This window comes from Pyxicephalus adspersus, chromosome 8 (genome assembly GCF_032062135.1).
Source record: "Pyxicephalus adspersus chromosome 8, UCB_Pads_2.0, whole genome shotgun sequence".
Lineage (NCBI taxonomy): Eukaryota > Metazoa > Chordata > Amphibia > Anura > Pyxicephalidae > Pyxicephalus > Pyxicephalus adspersus.
The window spans coordinates 52,336,078-52,357,417 of record NC_092865.1 but is presented as its reverse complement, the minus strand read 5'-3'; the positions used below and the strand labels follow the sequence as shown (position 1 = coordinate 52,357,417).

At 39.6% G+C, this 21,340-nt stretch overlaps 1 protein-coding gene across 3 annotated transcripts in view; it reads left to right on the top strand.

Annotated features, from left to right (window-relative positions):
• Positions 1 to 17,991, top strand: part of USP19 (ubiquitin specific peptidase 19) — a 37,003-nt gene extending 19,012 nt beyond the window's left edge. For 2 of the 3 annotated variants that reach the window (XM_072420626.1, XM_072420625.1), the window contains exons 19-25: positions 172 to 527; positions 761 to 871; positions 1,188 to 1,404; positions 3,210 to 3,362; positions 4,102 to 4,265; positions 5,981 to 6,159; positions 8,467 to 15,364. In XM_072420626.1, the coding sequence (XP_072276727.1) occupies positions 172 to 527; positions 761 to 871; positions 1,188 to 1,404; positions 3,210 to 3,362; positions 4,102 to 4,265; positions 5,981 to 6,159; positions 8,467 to 8,688 (1,402 nt within the window). In that variant the 3' untranslated portion in view covers positions 8,689 to 15,364. Of the gene's footprint in view, positions 1 to 171; positions 528 to 760; positions 872 to 1,187; positions 1,405 to 3,209; positions 3,363 to 4,101; positions 4,266 to 5,980; positions 6,160 to 8,466; positions 15,365 to 17,855 lie in introns of those variants that run through there. The other variant, XM_072420627.1, reaches the window with a different exon arrangement.
• The last annotated feature ends 3,349 nt before the right edge of the window (positions 17,992 to 21,340 follow it).

The following is a 21,340-nucleotide window of genomic DNA, read 5'->3' as shown; positions in this document are numbered from 1 at the left end:
CTTGATCATAGAATATTAGGTTTGTTTGCTGTGTTCCCATTCATCCTATAGATAATGCTGTGTTTCTGTTTAATGCAGATGTTTTTGGCAGAAATGTTTAAATATTTAAAATTGTAAAGTTTAGAAAAATGTTTGGTAGACTTATAGCAATGTGTTTTTGCATTCTCCTAGGTATTCAGTAAATGTATTTCAGCCTCCATATCTCCCCGGGAGAATGTCCTCTGAACAGCCTCCACAACCACTAAGTGCCGAAAAGGCAGAGTCCTCAATGGCGTCTAGCTGCACATACCTTGGAGAGCCACAAGAGGATGACAGAGTCCTGGCGCCAGTGTCCCTGGGGTCTTCTCCCTGCCACACAGCACAGACAGAGGTAGAAGAGGATGGAGCGCAGGGAAAGATGTGTGCAGACAGACACTCTTTCATCAGCACAGACTCTGGGTTTTCTGAGCAGGCCACAGACTCTATAAGGGAGTTTGATGCAGGGGGAGAAAAAGAAACCTCTTATGAAAAGTCTATTAAACCCGAAGGTATGTATAGTGAAAAAAAATGTTTCTACATTTTAAACTCGGTAAAGGGTAATGTTTAATCTGCTCTCTGACCCCTTTGGGAATATGGCCCTGGTTGGCTGTAAATATTTTGTTCATCACTGCATAACCTAATGTATTCAAGGCTGTTTTGTAATGTATACCTTTGTCTGATTTATGCTATTCTCAAATTTGTCATTTAAAACTTGAGTTTTAAAATTTTATTTTTTTTCTAGCTGCTGTCCCTGGTTACCAACAGTCGGCGGAGCTTTCAAGTTCCCACGCTGCTCTGTTTTTCATTTACCATGTCGATGCCACGGGAAAAGAGGTGAAACTGGAGGAAAAAGGTGTGTCCTTTTAGTGATATATTTCCTGCAGAGCTGGGAACTACACCACAGAGAGCTTTTTTGTTTCTTGAAAAAAGAGATGCTCCCTAGACTCTAGTTATAACAAATGGTACTTTACACAGGTACAACCCTTTTACATGGGTATACATATTGATATTTAAAATGATCTTTTTTCAAATGAGTCTAAGCCAAAAAATATTGCCATAAACCTGTCATATCCTTTACATAACGCTCAACTTTCAGCAATCCTTATAGTTATATTGGTCTGTTTTGCACAAGGTCTGTACATTTTTAATATCCCTCTTTTTTTCCCCAGGTGACACGGTCTTGGATCTGTCTGAAGATAGCTCCCTGGCACTGGTTTGGAAGAACAATGAGCGTACAAAGGAGTTTGTGCTGGTGGAATCCAAGGAACTGGAATGTGACGAGGATCCATCATCTGCCAGTGAAGCTGCTAGAGTTGGTCTGTTCACTTTGGAGCAGTGTCTCAACCTCTTCACTAAGCCTGAGGTTCTGGCCCCTGAGGAGGCCTGGTGAGTATGATGTGAACTTCTCAAATTTTAATGTCTTGAATGTTCAGTTTAAACTAGATAAATGCATACAAGGGGGTGCTGAGAAGTTTCTGGCTTTGCCCAGAAAGAAGAGAGCCAGAGTTATGAAATATCACATTTAACATATTCCCCCCCTGAGACTGATGCACGTGGAACAGCGTAGTTGCAGCTTTTCTATACCATTCAAATAAAAGTCCTTTGCTTGGGCCGCAAACCAGTTCTCAGCCGCATCTTTGACGTCAGAAATGTCCTCAAAACGTTGCTCCTTCAGGTGTTTCTTCAAATTTGGGAACAGATATAGTCCAAAGGGTCCAGGTCAGGTGAGTGGGGGGGATGGTGGACCAATTGGAACCCCAGGGTGTTCAATTTGGCAGTCCCAACGTTGGACGTGTGTGCAGGTGCATTGCCCTGCAAGAAAAGGATCCCTTTGGTCAACTTTCCACTGCGTTTCGTCCTAATTGCCTCCTTCAGCTGGTCCAGGAGGTTAGAATAATACTGTCCGGTGATACTAGAGCCCTGAGGTAGGTAGTCCACTAACAGAATAGCGTCTTTGTCCCTGAAAACAGACCGATTTTTGGGTTCAGAACTTCGGCCGCAGGGACTCACTGTGGCGCCATTCCTTTGACTTTTCCTTGGTTTCAGGATCATAAGTCACTAACCTAGCCAAAAAGTCTTGTGCAGCTTCAAAATGGGCCAAAACGGCTTTGGATGCTTAAACTCGTTCCTTCTTCTGATCACTGTTCAAACATTTCGGCACCCAATCCGCTGAAAGCTTGTGCATGTCTAGGATAGTGGTGATAACAAACCCAACACTCTCCCTTGAGATGTCAAGTATCTAGGCTTTCTTTTTTGCGGATATTCGCCGGTCCTCAATTAGCTCATGGACAGCATCACAGGTTGCCGGGTCAGTTGAGGTTAGGGGGCGCCCACTGTGGGGCTCATGTTCAACAGTGAAATGCCCTGTCTTGAAATTAGATATCCAGGTTTTGACAGTGCTGTAGGAAGGACACTTCTCCCCCAGTGTTTGTGACATCCCGGTATGAATGTCCTTTGCTGACTTTCCCTGGAGAAACAAAAACTTCGACAGGCCGTAACTCCCAACGACGTGAAACTTGCTTGTGCCACCACAGAATACAGTTTAGTTTATTCTTAATTTCATTGCTATCACATGGGAGCTAAGCTGGCAAGTCTCAGTTATTTTAGTGACAGAATCTTTTTGTAGACACCATGGGCTGCCTATGCTTCAGTGATTCCCAGGGAGAGACACAAAATTCCTAAATTACAGCTCAAAAATACTAAATGTGCACAGCATCTGACAGTTCCAAACGCAGAAATGTTAAGAACTAAAACGATTCTTGGTCATCTTGCCTAATGGGTAATGGTGAAAGCATCTCAGTCTAATATCTTTTGCATATTTATGCAAAATAAATATTTATCTAATAAATATTTGCATATTTTCTAAACAGACAGGAGCAAAATAAACTCGGGGAGACAAAGTTGGGATCAAGTTGTATTGTCAAGCCATCCCCCCCCTTCCTTTTCTTTAGAACATTGTACTAAATCCTACGACCCATACTTAACTAGGTGTTTCAAGACGACCTTGTTGTGTTGCTTTTGTAATTTTCTAAATAAATTGATCGTCAAAATCATCCAGTTAGCAAGAATGATTAGGCTACCGAGGATGTTCTTAGGGAGGTCAAAGCCCAGTTGTGAGTGTTTCTTGTGTTGGCAGCTTGTCTGGGAAATGAGTGCTTGATTGGTTATCCCTTTTTCATTTTTCTTTACAGGTATTGCCCTAAGTGTAATCAGCACAGAGAGGCCTCAAAGCAACTGATGCTGTGGAGGCTTCCGAACATCCTGATCATCCAGCTGAAACGCTTCTCCTTCCGAACGTTTATCTGGAGGGACAAAATAAATGACCTGGTGGATTTCCCTGTCAGGTAGTAAAGATAGGCTTGAAAATACCCAAATTCCATATTCCTGCTTTCTTGTGTCCTTTATGACTCTAGGTTTACCAATGTAACTTTTATAATATAAAATAAAGATAACAGCATATTTTATATTAAGAGAATGGTGTCACAAATTAATACGCCTGCAATGTGACTATACCTCCTTAAACCTGTTTATTGAGCCACCAGTCCTGGGACATAGTTTCCATGACTTCCACTGCAGCCTGTTTAATATTTTGTTATTGCTTCATGACAGTCCATCAACCCTGAACTTGTATTTGAAATCCCATTTGTACTAAAAGAAAGCTAGCAAAACTGGTGTTCTCTATACCCTTTACTACTGATCCCCAGTGGCGAGAAAAATTCTTTAATATTTTATGAATGGTATTGTCATTTGATTGAAAATAGCATTTGGTAAAAACTATTACCAAGTGGCTTATAAAATAGATAGTGTGAGGTAGTTCCCTGTGTAGGAATAATTATGTGAGAATAGACTCTGCAAGATTAAATATGTATAATGTTCTTTTGTTTATGAAGCACCACGCTCTAACAAAGCACTGTAAAATAAAAGTGGCTGCCGATCCCACATCTGCATACTTGACAAGATCTGTGATGCAAAAAAGGATCAAGCTTGCAATATATAAAATGAAATTATCAAGCAAAGAGAACACAAAATAAAGTTTTGGTTCTAAAGTAAAATGTTTTTCAGCTTGTGTCTGCCTTTCTACAGGGGGCTGGATCTAACAACATTCTGCATCGGGCAAAAGGAGGACCACCAGAGACCCATTTATGACCTTTATGCAGTCATAAATCATTATGGAGGCATGATTGGAGGACACTACACGGCTTATGCCAGATTACCAAATGATAAAAACAGCCAGAGGAGTGACGTAGGTAAGTAACACCCCGGTTATTCTGTTTCTTGTCCTGGAGTCTGGAAGCTTATAAATGGACATATATATTACAGTCAGAAGATGTGGTGAAACACCTTCATGGTCTTTTCTGGTTAATCATGCATTGATACCATGCATTACCATGGTTTAATAAAAAAAATGTTAAAGCTTGATTTGTATATAATTATTATATAAAATGTGTATCTTTGTTCATGGAATATTTCAAATGCAGAGCCCAGTGAAATGTAAACACCAGTGCTTGAGACACTTGGACCTGATTGTGATTCTGTTCCGTTTACTACAGCAGGTATAGTTCCCCTGTATTGATCCAATCAAGAATATGGCTGAGATGAATCCAGTTATAGTACTGTTTGCAGTAGAGTAGTATTGTAGTTTGAATTTGGCATTTGTGCTCAGTGTTTCCTAAACTGTGTGAGATTAAAAACTTGTTTTGCTTATAAACGATTTATAATCTCTCTAAGCGGTCTTGACATTTTTAGTCTCTAACATGGCTCTCTCTACAGAGATTTATGTCAGAAGTATACTAGATGCTCCTCGCTTAAAGGCCGGGTTCCACTCCTGAGACCTGGTTGTAAAGAGAGGTGCATAGGAAAGACCCAGTCTGCAGCCCATCTGTGACAAGTTTGCTGACGGTCTACAGACTGGTATCTCAAAGGAAGGAGGAAGATGTAGCCTGAAAAGGAGATGCTGGCTGGCTGTACACTATAGTTTTGTACAGTTTTTTACTCGTCTGGTGAGCCAGTTGTAAGTGCGGGCGGCCAGTAAACAGGTTAGTCGGTAAAAGAGGACTACCTGTATTGCAGCTTTCTCCCCATACGGCAGTTTCATGTAAAATACTAGTTCTCTTACAGTGTGGCAGGCTCCCATTTGTTGGTGCTAAACATACCTAGGTATACCTAAAATTCAGACATTTCTTTAAAGTTTTCAAAGGATTTACTCTTACAGTGATCCCAGAGTATGATCTGTATGTAAGCTTGTGGTTTAAATACTTAGACATTTACAATTTTATTTGGCAAAGGGTTTATTTTATAGCCTATTGCTAGATTTATTATGGTTTTAGGAAAAATGCACCACGAATAGCACTGAAAATCAAAGTAGTAATAGTCTTGTAGAAATCAAAAAAAAAAAAGCAGCAGCCTGCCATCATTGCACATGTAATAGAAGAATGCATGGAGATCTCCTTAAGATCCATTCATTATGTTTTTTGGATCACCTGTCTAGCCTTGCATGTCAAGTTTTTTGACACTCCCTACTCACTGGACAATGAATGGGCTTCTTTCAATGAAAAGGCAGGTTACATAGGTAGAAAGTTAGTTTTGGGAAATTTTGGGCTGATCTTTCTGACCAAGACTAGCAATAGATTTACAAGTCTTGTTTTACACCCGAGATAAGGTTGAAATATTTTACAACTTTCTAAGGGCTAGATTTTTTTTATCTCCTAATAGATAACACTTTAGCCCTGAAGGAGGGTGTACTTTCTTTTTCTCACATGTTTTGTCTGTGTTTTTGTATGTTTTATTACATGTCCCATTTATAAAATGCAGGAAGTGGTGGGGAGCCTTAACACAGCAAAAAATACTTTGACAACTCCACTCTGCTTTTTATTAACCTTTTAATTTTTTTTGTCTGTTTAAACTGTTCCTGAATGTACAGTTCTGATAATATTCATTCTCATTGACTATGGGTCTTCCTTAGGCTGGAGACTTTTTGATGACAGCACGGTGACCTCTGTGGACGAGAGCCAAGTGGTGACACGATATGCATATGTACTTTTTTATCGACGTAGGAACTCTCCTGTGGAGAGACCTGTACGGGGGCATGCTGCAAATCGCAGAGCTGACACCGGAGCATCCGCTGATGGAGCTGCTAGTCAGGTAACAGACTTATGGCTAAGTAAAAACTTCAGCAGGTGCTGTGTGCAGTGTAGCCAGGGAATATGCTTTATAGCAGTATTGTAGTCTACTGTGGCTATACATAACTCAAACTTGCTGCAGCCAGTAATGTCTGAGATATAGTGCCCTATGCATTTGTTTCCAGGTGGTGACATCCTGTGTACTTGGGGTAGGATCAAGGTGGCAAACCTGGAGCCACACGCTACAAAAAAACACACCAATGGCAAATACCATATTTCTGTTTTCACATGTTCTTAAAAAGAGCAGTGAAAAGATTTTGTGGCTTACTGGAAAACTTTTTTGAAAATCAAAAATCACTGGCAGGCTGAGTAAATGTGCTGCAACAGTTTATACAGCTCGCTTACTAGATGTAATGTCTTTGAGGTCTAAATGTGATAAGATTTAATATCTAACTCCAGCCTTCTCTGCAGTTTTGCACTGTTGTAAAGACTGTTCTCCTGTACTCAAAAAAGGCTTACTCTGATCTCACTGTACACTGTGAGCTTCTTACAATGTGCATTAGAAGCTGCGAAAAGTTTGTTCGAGTCCGCATCATTTCCTGGATAGGAGATGTCCAGCAGAATCTTACATTTTCATCACCCACCTGTGAAGCAATATCATGTTTGCAGGGCTTCTCCCAGGAGCCATTCCTACTCTTTGCATTAGGGCTGATAGGCTTTTGAGAGGGGTACTGAGGCAAGGTACTCTGTTTAAAAGGAAGCTATGTAAAGCAATGTGCCATCACCTCCCACTGATTAGCAGAGGAACCCAGTAAAAGTTTTACAAAGTCATTTAGAGGTAATTTATGAAAATTACTTTGGATTTGTCTGAGTTTATGGCAACAAATTGCAATTATTGCACGTGGCACTTGTGACCTATTTTAAATAAATCACTAGCATTTTGAGGACCAAGGGAGTAAAACAAAATAAAAGCCCAATGAGCTTTAGATTAATATTTTATTTCAGATTATAATGCTTCAGATCAGTTCATCACAGAATAGTTTTATATATACCTTTTATTAACACATCGACTACTGAAGGAGAACAGTGAAAGCAAAATAAGAAATTTAATCTTGGTGTTTTTTTTTTTTTTTTGTTTTTTTTTTGTGTCTGTTTTGCTAGTTGGCTGCAGATCACTGTGTATTGCCCCATTAGGTAAGGTTTGAGGTAGTTGTGCTCGCTCATGGTAGGCCCAAGTTCTTTATACATCAAGCCTGTAGAGAAGGTATGGAAGGTTGAAACTGAAATGAAAAGCACACTAAACCTAAAGTAACCAAATAAATTTCATACTGGAGTCTGCAGAGTGATGAAATCTAATTGGTTGCTCTGTGCTACTTCACATGACATCTTGCTGTATGTAAAGAGTCTTTGGCTGCGTACAGGTTGGATTTGTCTGTGCACATGACAGCCTGTTGTACTTATTGCAGTTGGTCCATGGTACAGACTAAAGTTTCCAGTGTACCCTGCTAAACTGAGGGCTTATCTTGTGATGGGCCTAAACTAATAATTGTAGGATTAACATAGTCTGAATCTAATCCCTTGAATTCATCACTGAAATTTCTGCTGATGTTTTTGTCCAGTATGTGTGCACCTCTTGTATTAAAATAAGTGTGTGTGTGTATATATAATATAGTATTGGCTGTGTAGGTAATTTATTATTGCAACCTTCTCCTTCTCTTTTGCTATGAATGTAATGTTTGTAATTGTGTTCCTACATAAATGAAATGCAGTGGGAGGTGTGAAGCCATTAGAATGTTCAGCATATGTTGCTTGTTATCCAGTTTAGCTTTGCATGGTAGTGCCAGTGATTTCTTAATTTTAAATCTACATTGCAGATTTGCTTTGAATCGCCCTTTATTTTAGTGAAGCACAGATTGCCTTGTACTCCAGTAATCATCCTGTCTCCCAGCAGGAATAGGAATTTTCACTTGCACAGGTTCTGTCTATGAATGTGTCCAGGCTGTTCAGTTTGACTTTATCCAGGGAGCGTAGCTTTTCAGCAATGCCAAGAAACACCTGATAGTTATTAAATATATTTCATATTACTCAGTTGAGCCTCAGGGAAGTTTTGGCTCAGTCTGTGTTCCCTCATAACAACCAATTGGATTAAAACCTTGACTGAAGTTTGCATTTGCTTATGGGGGTGTCCCAGATTATCAGACATTTCTTCCCTTGCACGTTTGGTAAATCCGAATCAATTTGTCTTTGCTTAGCAGAAGCTCCTAAGTAATGTTGTATGTCTAGAAGCTTTGTGCCCCCCGACTCTGACACAGGTTTCCACACACCGCAGGCATCTCTGATCTGGCAGGCAATGGAGGCTGAAGAAGAGGAGCTGCAACGCCTTGACACCCGACGAAGACCCAGAACCGCCGCCAGCCGCGATCCCACCAACCTCCATCTCTCGGAATGCAGTGAGGAGGCCCGAATCCGATATTTCGTACTAGGCACCATGGCAGCTATTGTTGCCTTCTTCTTGAACATTTTCTACCCTTTTATGTACCAGGGAAGGTAGACATCCAGCAGTCGCTGTTGTTCCACCCGTCCGTCTTTGTCTCAGGACTCAGTAGGTCTCTCAGAATCCCATCCTCCGTCTATGGCCCTAATTGTTCTGTAGAATGTCAGTGCATATCAGAACTGGTGGCCTTTTCTGAAAGAGTTCAATTCAAACAGTGTTTGTAGAAAAGGTAGCCACTGCCCTGCAGGACAGTAACACAATTATTTATTCAGTCCTGAAGAAATAATTATTTTTGACATTACACTAATATGCAAAGAAAAGACATGATTGTGTTCCAATTCTGTTCCATCCAAAGGACTAATACCAAATATTTGAAGACCAACAGAGCCTGCTGTTTTTAAAATATTTTTTCTGTTCGAATCGCAGACATATTTTGCAGTTTGATAATACGGTTCCCAGACAGAGGTCTGTCTCTTCATGCCTCATTGTGGTCATGTTTTGTTTTATCACCGGGGGGGCTCCGGAGTGTTTATCTTGGTTTTTAGAGGAGGGGTTCTGCTTTACTTAAAAAAAAAAAAAAAAAAATACTACAACAAAGTATTAATCATGAACTGCTTACCCCCCTACACCTTGGGAATTCCTAATCTTCCTTGTGAACTCTAATCTGAAGACCATCTGAATCAGGCATTTACAATGCTTTAAAGGTAAACACCAGGCAAACAAATACTAAAATTAAATGTACATATGGGAGCTAATGTACCTTCCAAAAAATCTGTTTTTCTGTCCATTTACTTCTACGCTTTACACAGGTCTGCAACAGAGCACATCCCCTTGCATGGCAGGGCAGGAGGTCTGATTGTTCTTTGCTGCAATTAGGTAACACTTACAGGTCTTGTCCCTCCCCCAGCCAGTGAAAGGAGATTCAAACCATTTTTCCCCCACAGATCAGGACTGTATCACAACTGTTATATACACTCCTTTATTTACCACCATATCTAAATTAGTTTTAAACAACTAATTGAAAAAGAAAAATGTAAACATTAATGTTGAAGTGAATTAACTCAAAAAGATTATAGTTTCCTTTTTATATCATTATTCAACACTAGACTACTCTACTAGTGGTAAATGCATTTCATAGTTTGTTTAGTGTCTTAAGCAGGTAGGAAATTGTTCCAGTTCTGCTTTCACCTTTTTTTGGGACTGCTTGAAAACCTCCTACACCTCAACCTCTCAAGTCCCCCATTGCCATAGCTAATGTCTTTGCTTCCTCCTGTTCGCTGCTCCAAGGTTGTTGCTTGTTTAGGGGTATACACAGTAGAAAGGTATTTTGGGTTTTTTTTTTTTAAATTGCCCAACCTACTAGACGCTGCAGCAATACACAAATTTTGAATAGTCTTGTGTCTTCCACAGTACTATTAATTGATTTTAACTGATAATTCAGTTGTAGGTTTCACAGGTATTTAAATTTGCCTACTGACTTCACTGCAGATGGTAAGCTTCTCATAGCGTGCATTAAAAGCTTAAGTCCATGTCTGTACCTAGCCGGGCAACATCCGGCACCATGTAGCCCTTTTCCTCTCAAACCTTCCCTTGCATTTTCTGGGATTTAGTTGTTTCAATCATGTAGATCCAGGGTGTTACTACAAAGACATTGCACAGACCCAGTGAATACAAACCTACTGATTAGACTAAAGTGATACTATTGAAACTTGGCTGGAAACAGTTACCTTTGCAACTAAACTTTACACATTTGTAAACCTATTATGTACCTTTGCGTCCATCAAAGTCTTCCTGTACCCATTCTCTATACCAGTGCCATCCGTTACTCCACGGCCCACCATCTGCCACACAGACCCCCTGCCCTTTGTAACCTTGCCAGCTATAACATTTAAAGGCTCCTCTTCTTCCACACCCACTATCACCACCTACTACAGGTAGGTTACCATTCTCATAATTAACCCAGTAACTTCTTTAAAAGCCTGGTAACATAAAGAATTAGTTAATATGGTTTGGAAATTTTTAACTTAATCTATGGTTTTAAGAATGTCAGAAAGGTATTATCTTTTTAATTGCTGCAGTTTGGTGATTTGCTTTTTTAAGTCCCAAAGATTTTGCTGCATAGACATGGCTTGATTTGTGGAGGAACTTTAGAATTCTAACCCCAATCCTACTGAACAAATCCTACCGGTATGAATTCGAATAGTAAATGGGAGCCAGATCTTCTCATCAAACAAGAGTACCTGGCCTCCCAATCCATTCCACAGTTAGGAGAGGAGACTAAGGCTGCATACACACGTGCAATAATTGTCTCTGAAAAGTATCTTTCACGATCCTTTCCAACGTCAAATGGCTGCATGATGCATGAAACGAGCACTGTACAAATAATAACGTTCTGCTCTATGGAGAGGGGAGGGGGAAAACGATGGAGCGGCACCCCGTTGCGCTCCCTCCCCTTTATTTGCATTACGTTCATTTGTTGTGCCTGGATGTGCCAGGACAGTCGTTTGGATGACAAGCACTGTACACACTGGATCTCGTCGGATATCAGCCCTGAGCCTGGTTATCGTACGATAACCAATTTCACGTGTGTGCATGTAGCCTGTTGAGGAAAACTTCATATTTGTGTCAATGCTTTTAAAATGGGTTGGCCTACAAAGTTCATTTACTGTAGGTGTGGTGGTCAGGTGTCCACACTTTTGGCCATATTATGGTGAATGTTTAAACTTATATAGAAACCCAGTCATCGCTTCCTTTTAAGTTTCATGATGATAAAAAGGACCTTCTGAAATTTCACGGTCCTTTTTGTCCATCAAAATCCTCATGTTTGCCCTTTTATCTATACTTCAGCCAAGATCAATGATCATGGCTCTGTGATTTATCCCCAGATAGCATTCTTGTCCTCCTCAGGCCAGGGTGCCTAGTGTGCCTTGTCACTAAAGATTTTATGGCAGAACTTCAGCTTCCATTTTGAGCTGCCTAGCTTAAACGAACGGTTTTTATGATTGTCTGCCCTAGCTTTGGCTTGTATGGGAATGCATAAAGCCTATTTACTTTTTTTGGGAAGCAGCCAACATTTCTTTTAAAGCTCCTAATAAGGGGAAAAGTGACACAAATGAACAGAGCTGTGAACCATTTACTTGGAGAATGTCTGTTTTTGTTATTTGGATATAGTTTTTGGGTTTTACAAAAAATATCTCCTCATATTTTGTATACACTATAAAGTGTATCCCTAGCCCAACATTAAACAAAACAATCAAAAGCAACTATAGGAAAATGTTTTGGCCATGTAGAAAATTGACTCATTTACTGCAATTTTTAAACTAGTCCTTGAGGAATCAAAGACCTTTTTGTCTCCTAGCAGAGGCAGAAACCTTTCTATAAGCCAGTCATATCAGGTTGTCATGGCAGTCGGCACATATTTTAAAGGTTCTGTATGCGGGGAAAATCTTGGTAAAAATAAGATTTAAACCGGAAGTTTTTGCACAAAAACTACAGATCGTGACTTTCTGGTGGAAGAGCTGTGGTTTCTCTGCAGGGTTACACAAGCTGCAGTGTGCTTATGAAAAAAACTTCCAATATCTGTGTTTTTTTTTTTTTTTGCTTTTATTTTTTGTTACGGTTACTTTAAATTTTCTTAATCTAGTTTTCATTCCTCTGCTATTTGATTGACATTTTTTGGACATGTTTTGGCTTGTTGGTTTTGTCACCCAGAACCTTTACCCTTTCAGATACAAGCTGTACAAAAAAGGTTTTACAAGATTCTGGTTAGAGAATGTGAGATGTTTTCCTTTAACTGAAATTCATGCATATTCTGAACAGTTTTACAAAATAAGCCAGGCTTTGATCTTTTTATTCCTTTTATATAAAATACTTGGATTTGCTGTCCAAAATCCCCAATAAATGCACATAAATGACATATTTCACTACCATTTGGAAGAATAGACTTCGGTTAAATTGTTTTCAATGAAAACTTTGTTACAGTTCCCATATATTTAACACTCCCATCTCCCCCCATGGAGCATAGCTGTATCTTTGTTTTATATAAAAACAAATTTGGACCTCCACCTTCCTGCTGGATATATATTTATAATCAACCTTTTATATTTTCTTGACTAAAAAAAAGAAATTGTGAACAATTTTTAACTGTGGAAAACAATCTATTATTCAAAAGGATGCATTGTCTAATCCAGAAGTTTCTACCTATTTAAAGATTAACATTTTTCTCCTGTCTGAAGGAAAATTTTGTGAGTGACTGTTCTTTTTTATGTTTCCAGTGGTTTCTAAAATACAAGTAGTTGTGTTTGTTGATGTTGCACAAACCAGAGAAAAAAAAAGAGAAAGCAATTGATGCACTTTCCTTAGCTTTGCATGCGTATTTTGCTTGCTCAGTTGCGTGTTAGATTGCACATAGCACCTCACAAGTATCTGCTTGATTACAAGATAACCATAAGATTGTATTTGCATGAAAAGTAAGGAAAACGTGAACTGTGAACCCCTGTGGGGTTCTCCATATACCAAGGACAACTATTAAACAGGGTCATTAACACCCAACATGTTTAAGCATGGGGGGGTGCAGCTCTATGGTTCAGTCTCACAGAAGAGTCCTGCAGGCAATATTGCTGGCTATGAGAGAGAGGTTCCAGGTCACAAAATGCTTTGCATTCTTTTATGTATGGGACTTCTTAGCCAAAGACCAATAGGAATGCCAATAATGTTCCCCTGGCTGCTAGATCATTGAAGCAAGGGGGCTTGGTCTGATAACTTGGGTTTTCTTTAAGGCCAAGTTGGAGTCTGGGTGCATGTGTGCCATTCACTTAGGGAAAGAGATAAGAAGATGCCAAGCCAGTGAAAGCAATGTGCTGTGTAGGATCTGCTGAGAATGTCTTGCCCAGTACAACAGGACAACTTTAGTGGTCTTGTCCAGTCCATGCATGACAGAAGGGTCTGCATAATATTAGGCAGGTAGCTCTGAGCTGATTAGTAGATTTGTTGGGACATCAGTATCAAAATGAACAATATCAAGTTTTTTTACCTGCATGACCATTAAGTGCCAACAAATTTTGGCCATGTAGGGTTTGCAGAAAAAGCCCCCATGTTTCCTGTCAATAAATACTATGTGTGCAAATATTTACCTTACAATAGAAAATATTTTTTAGAAGGGGTCACATTGTCACTGTAATTGTAAAAGTGTAATGGTAAACGGTCAGGGTCACAAAAGTTTCTATTCTAACCAGTTTCAACTACCTGTGTAATAGGGGTTGTGACAAGCTAAAAACTTCATTAACTGTTTTTTTTTTTTTTTTTTGCATAGTAAGTTGTTTCCTAATGCTTAAATATATGCAGGGTCCTAGGTTTTCTGCACTGAATTTGCAGCAGCTCACTCATCAGAAATGAACTCAGAATTACGATACATAAAAGCTAAACCCAAGCACAGCTTTCCACCGTCCTCTGTGTGACCTTTCTTCTCTTTTTCTTGCTCATGCTAAATCATTCTGTAATATGAATCCAATGATGGACAATGGTGGTGAACTTTGTATACAGTAATAAGGGCATTAGGATCAGCAGTGGGTGTTTGTAATAATAATGTTATAATCCAAATCTTCACATTGTTATACTGCAGCTTCACCTGCAGTTTGTCCCTTTATTTAGATGTATTCTGTCCAACCCTGAGCAGACTTATTGACTTGTTTTTCTGAAAGTTTATCTTTAAAGCTCTTTTACATCCAGCTGCATTTCGGTCCTGATGAATAACGCTGAGACAACAAAGATGTTAGAATTATAGAAAAGTAAAGTAAGGACTTGCTTATTAGGTTTCCCGCCACCATCTTTCAGATAGCTGGACAACCTCTGCAGGAATATACAGTAAAGCTGTGTATATGTTTGCAATAATTGTCTGTAACTGTTGGTCAGTTCCAGTAGGAACAAACAAGGTGGGGGTGTTGGGAGGGATAAGAAGAAAGTACCCCATAGCATCTTCCTCTATACAAAAACGGTTGTTGACTTTGGGGTCGTTCAGTGATCCAACAGTGCGCGTATCCCTGAATGAGGTCTGGGTACAGATGTATAGACGTTTGTGCCAGAGATATAACAAATGTGTGTCTCGGGTGACTGAGATCTGGCATCTGCACTTAGCTTTAGATGCTGAGCTGACTGTCAGAGGACAAAATGTGTAAATAAGACAAAAGGCGGTCTCGGAATAAGGCTTTGCTACTGTAATGTATCAGTGGGGATTTAAATCACCCCTGTTTCTATTGGTTCTTTTTTAAAGAATGAAGCTCATATCTGGTTGTTAACCAGATTAACATTTTTGTGTTTTTTGTTTTTTTGGGTTTTTCTTTGGGGGTTTTTTACCCCTCTTTTTAAATTTGCACAAAGTCACAAAACTGGGCTCCCCAATAAGTGGGGGACGCAGAGATCTTTACAGATTGTTTGTGAACCTTAGAAGGTTAACAGATTTACGTTGTGCGTAAAGATCCGGTATTGTTGTTAAATAGCATTTGCAATAATCTTGGTAATCCCCTGCGGGCATTAAGAACTGCAATAATAGTTTGTGTATTTTTGTACTACTTAGAGCTCAACTTCAGGTCAGCATAAACCTCCCATAGGATTAATATAAATGTCAGATATTTATATTTTGGAGATATTTTTATGGAAAACCTATTTAAACCACTATGTAATGTTTAAATGTTATTTTGTTTGGAATGTCAAAATTGAATAAAATTATTGAAAAGTTTACATGTTTTTGGAGCTGTGTTTTCGTGGATTCTGGAAACAATGGAATAAATCTGTTATAATTCTGTTAAAAATGTTCCTGTGAAAAAGCTGTTTCCATGAATAGTCTGCTGCACTTTTCCAGGGGAACGGTCGTATCTATCTGCTTTGGTAACTTTCAGACTTTTGGAAATTGTTTTGCAAAGCTTTAAAGCAGAATTATACCTGCGATAATTGCCTGTCCCTCATCTTTTCTTCTCTTCCTGTAGACAATCCTCAGACATCTTGATTGGCATGTCCGGGATGCTGTAACTTCCACGCTGGCGTATGGGAGTTCATAATTTCGCAGCACATGCAAGGGAAGCCAGTATTGCTGGGTATTCTGGCAACCAAAGCTGACCTGTGCACGTGCAGCTCTGGCCTGATCATACCTGGGGTGATCAGGCCATTAGAAGGCATTATTGCACAAGAGGCATCACCGGCTGCAATACTGACCTGTCTGATCGTACATTCTTAATAGTGGAACTTCAGTTCCACTTTAAAGGCCATTTTATTTTCCTGCTTTCTTATATATTGGACAAAATAATCTAGTAGCCAGTAGTGATTCTGTCTACTAAAGGTACGTATTCCAATTCCTCCTTCTCGGCAGGGCAGCCTGAGAATTTTTTCATCCCCTCTTAAGATACAGGAAGCACAAGTAAAAGTTAAGAAAAAAACATTTTTTTGACAGTGCTCTTTCCTTTGAGGCAGGGCAACCCTGTTTGTCCCTAAACTGGCTTGAGATTTAGGGATTGTTAGCAAGTCCTGTGAATTCTTTAAGTCACCAAGGCTCCGGGGTTAGATTGGTAATAATGAGGATTCTGTTTGTAAAAATGATATATTCTGTTTGTAAAAATTATATAAAGTCTTTCTGCTAAATTATCTAGAATTTTTCAGAGCCTTGCTGAAGAGAAAAAATAAAGTCTGGAAATTAAGAACTAAAACGCCTTCTAATTTTTAAGGCAAGGAAGCATTTTAAAGGGACATTACATTTTTTAGGGAATCTGTTAAGATAGAAATATGGTAGTCTGTGAAGATGAAGCCTGTGGAATGGTCATCCAGACTTGGTGTCCATACCTAGCAATTTACTGACAATCAGCAGGTACACAGAACACTTGAAACTTCTGACTTCACTGTTTTTTGCTTGTTGGAGGTCAGTTTCTCACAAGGCATCGCTGATTACCCTGGAATTTGCTTTGTGACAAACATTGGTAGTTGCACTTTCTGTGTCTATGCTTCTTTTGTATCAACTACAAATAATATAGTATAAAACTTTAAGCTGCGCTTTACTTGAAGGGTGGCGAGCCTCTGCCATAATCAACAAGCATGCACAGCACATCCAGGATCCTGTCATCGCTGTGTCCTAGGAAACCATCATCTTTGCCACTGACTTCACAGCAAGTTTCGGGGTCCACAGAGATCCTCCTCAGCCGTCGAATGGCGAGTGATCTAACTCCTCCTATGTGCAGGCGTGACATTGTCCATGCAGCACCATCTCATACAGACCCAAGCTCTACACTACGCAGCCCAGGTGTCATGCCATGTAGAGCTAAAACAAAGTCACCTTGAGCCAGGGCTTTTTTTTTTTTTATGAGGAGAGGTTACCTTTGGCCAAGCTGCCGCCCCCACAGCCTGAGGTAAAGGCTTTATTGTTCCACAACTAAGAGGAATTCCCAGCACTTAACTTCCTGTTGCATCCCTGGGACAGGAAGTGACGAAAATATTCGCTATTGGTACGCACAGGAAAAAAATACAGTGACATGAATGTTAAGCTTTCCCTCTATCTAAAATGTGTAGTTAGATTTTAATACCTTCAAAGGCCGATTAGATAAAGCAGCATTCCATCCTGGAAATGGTGATGAAATTCTTCCAGTGAAATTCTGGAATATTGGCTGTGACTTAAACATGCAGAAGGGTTGCATACCTGCAGCACGGTCATTGTGCTGCCTTTACACTGTTTCTAATATATTATTGGATCTACAGACTCAAGGATCAAACCCTACTAAGGGGTTTAAACACTTTAAAGAAAAGGCAGTGGAGTCTGTAATAGTCATGGTAGTATTTTGAGAATGTGATTTGATTATTCTTTACTTCTGCTCTTACTACGGCGCAGTTTGATGGGGAACATCCTCTGTAGCAGTTGTATTTTAGTGTAGGTGCCCCCTTGCAAGGCACCATTCTTAGAAAGTTGCTTTGGTACTTCCAGATGTGACTTAAAAGTAACATGTAAAAGAACTGTAAATGCCATTCATGATTGTATAAATATAAAATCCCCCTTTTTGGCAGTTTTTGTTCGGCAGCCTTGTAATTTGTTTCCGTATGAGCCAAATGAATTGATATTACACAGGAAGTCACCTGTGAGTTGGAAATCTCTAGTCAACTATTTTTTTAGATGTCTTACATCTCTTTAACGTGCAAAATCCTCCATATAGTAGATGGTAAGGTTAACTTTTTGTTTTTTGCTTTGTTTTTAGGGAGCCTACGGGCCTAGCCCTGAGGACACCTCCCAAGTGACTACAGAAGCTGTTTCAGATCTCTATCCACACTCGGCAGAGCCTGAACCGTCTTACAGCAACATGGAAGACGTTGATTAGCATTAAAGAGACAGAGTGTTTTGTTCTTACTAGCTTTTTTTTTTTTTTTTTTTTTTTTTTTTTTTTTTTTTTTTTTTTAATTTTTTTTGTTCCCACCCCTGTGTGTTTGTAACATGGAACTACGTGCTGACATTTGTTGTACATAACTGTTACTGAATTTGTTAAATTTTTTTTGTTTGTTTTTGTTTTGCTTTTATTGGGAGATGATGTGGCTCCTTTTTGGCGTCACCATAAGCTAACTCCCACCAGTTTATTGTCTTGAATCCTCCGTGTCCAAAGAACGGCTCGGTTCTTTGTGGCACTGTTGGGGTTTACCGCACCCATGCACCTTTCTTGTATTATGATTTGGGACATTTTGCCCCTTCCTAGTTCTTTGCAGTATGTACAGCTTTCGCTGATGGGTGTAGATGACCACTCATCGCACAGTTCTGTAGAATATCCTTGATGCTTAAACTGCACTCACCATACCCACAGTGTATTGAAGTGTATTTTACCAAAATATTTCATCTATTCATCTGAACGCTGGCTCCTTGAGGACGACTACAGAACTACTGTGCTCTAATCAATGGGGCTGTAACCATTTGCTATTCAGAATGTACCTGATAATAAAATTTCATTTAAACTAATATACATTAGTATACTTTTTGTTTTTTTAAAGAGCAAATCAGAGCACTGACTATATAGGATTACTGTCGTTTGTATTTGCAAGCTGTTGCAGGAGCTTGGGGTTTCTTGCAGAAAGAATTGTCTTCCTTCCTTGCATTGATAGATAAAAGTTCCTCCTCAGTGTTTGTATTACAGATTACTAAATGGTTGCGGCGTCACTCCTGTCATGTGGAAGGTGAGCTGTTTCCTTACGAATAGGGAAGGGGTAGTAGGGTGAGCTTAGCTGCTCAGTCATTCTTAGGATGGGGCAGTGGGGGTAAGCTTAATTGTGGCTGGAAAAAACAAGCAGACGAGTCACTGCAGGGAATGCGAGGTAAGCTGCTGGGTTGCTCCTGGTAGAGGGAGCCAGGCTGTAGAATCGATCTTGGGAGAAGCTAAGCTTTTGGGTCAGTACCTGGAGGGGGAGCTCAGTTTGCAGATATTGGGACATTAGCAGAAAGGGTAGCCATGTGCTACTAAATTTCTCCTGGTAGAGAAAGGTAAGCTTTTAGGTCGCTTCTGAAAAGAGGTACGGGGAGGTAAGCCAAGTCAATTTCAGGAGAGTGGTGCTTGATGACCTCTACAGCTTTGTCATTGCTGAGGGTAAAGCTGACCTAAGAAATTACTACTAGAATGGGGGGGGGGGGACTGCAGAAAGAAGTACCGGTACTTGGACATCTTCAATGCTTTTGGTTTGATTCAAAGGAGCAATTGTGCCATAGCAATGAAAACTTATTTTTCAAACTCAATTCTTTACTTTTAAAGAATAAAGGTTCAAGGCAGCTGTGAAACTGCTATAATATTACTGTGCAAGCTGAGGCTGTGACCAGCTGTGTTGCCTAAAAGTGTCGGAGAAAAGTAAGGTCACAAACTTGCTTATATAAAGTGAGGAGGGATTTCTGAATTGTAAGACAGACTGGTATTACAAAACATTAGCAGCTCAAGAACATTTAAATTAAGTTATTTTAACCATGTAGCCTGGAGTTCTACTACTCCTCTACCTGGACTCCACACACACATGCATTATTATAACAAAATGCGAAGACTAAAATGTTTCTTTTCAGTTTATTTAAGTTGACTTTTGGGTTTTAGCTTTGGCCTAAATTTTGGCAATGACAAATGTCATACTGGGCAACTGTCTTCAGTTTTTGTGGTGGCAATTTAGCCATCAACACTTTGCATCAAAGCTCTCACCTGCAAGGGAAATACTGCTAAGAATATTGCACATGCACAAACTATTTACCGAATGATCAAGAACTTCAAGGTGAGAGGTTCAGTTCAGGGCTGGGGAGAACACTGGTATAATTTATATGGGCAGTGGATCTGTAGGCACAGTAAGTAAAAGACTTTTAGATTACAGCCTTGTCAAGATGAGATGCAAAGCAAACACATATATATCACATATCATATATATATATATATATATATATATATATATATATATATATATGATTGGTCATCAGTGTCCTGTAGAAAAAACTAAAAATTGAGTAGCAAAGTTTGCCAAACATAACTGTCCCAGCCAAAACCTTTGGCCCATACTGTATTAAAATCAATCTGGAAATGCTTAACTCATTTGTGTATTGATCTTCCACTCACTGCAAGCCCCTAATTTCAACACTTTATTCCTCCTTCATATAACCTATTACCTTGATTTTCAGAAAACTTAACATTTAGCTGGGCATTAAACCCTACTGCTTGAGACTTGTTGTGCAGCGTTAGTGTAACCACACAACAATGCTAAATATTGACCAGCAGATCGCAGAGGTGAGTAAACAGCAAATCCACAGAAGAGGCGTAAGATCAAACCGTGCATTAATTGCAAATGATCATCGGCCACAGCCAAATTAAGTCCACTTTTTGCATGGGTGAAAGAGTATGTTCCACCAAAGATAGTTACACCAGAGGTTTAAATAGAGTACACTCCAGTGTGCCCAGCCTGGATTAGTGCTAAGGAACAAGTCGGAAGAGAAAGAGGAAGACAGGCTTTTGTGGGGCACAGTATTTTTCTAAACTTTACTAAACTTTATTTATGTTGAAAATCCTAAAACTAGACAGGGACTATGCTAGTCCTAGACTAACATCGGTATCCTGGTCTCATGAAACTATATGGGTGGTAGTATTGGTGAATCAAATTCTGTTTACAACAATAAACAATGCGTTTCACCCCGCAAGGCTTCTTCAGGGGGTTATTTGGGAGACTTGGTAATATTGCTCAAACCTTTTTTGCCAGGAATGACTTGACACCAGTTACTACTTGAAAAAATAGACTAATCATAAAATCCAATGGTGAAAGTATGGATATGGGGTGTGTAACATTGAGTTTCTAACAAAGTAGACGTGGATGAGTGCTTTGAGAGGGGTAGACTTGGTCTTTCTCTTCTGACTTGATGCTTAGCACTTTTTGCATGGACCCTAACTTATCAAGTAAAGTTCAATGTGCTGGGAGATTCCGTTTTCTAGGAATAATGCTGTATACTCGAATGAATCCCAGAGGTGCATTCCTTCCATCAAACCTAATATAATATAAAGCCTCCTTTGCACTCACGCCCACTAGTGCAAGTATTTTAGTAGCTGCAGAACAGCAGGTAGAGATTGCTACAGCCAAAACAATGTAAAGCTGTGCATGCGGGTTGGTGTTTTGCTTTGTAAAAGTCTTTTCTGAAATGGCACCATAACCTGTTTTGTCATGATGGAGTCACAAACCTCTGCAGCAATAT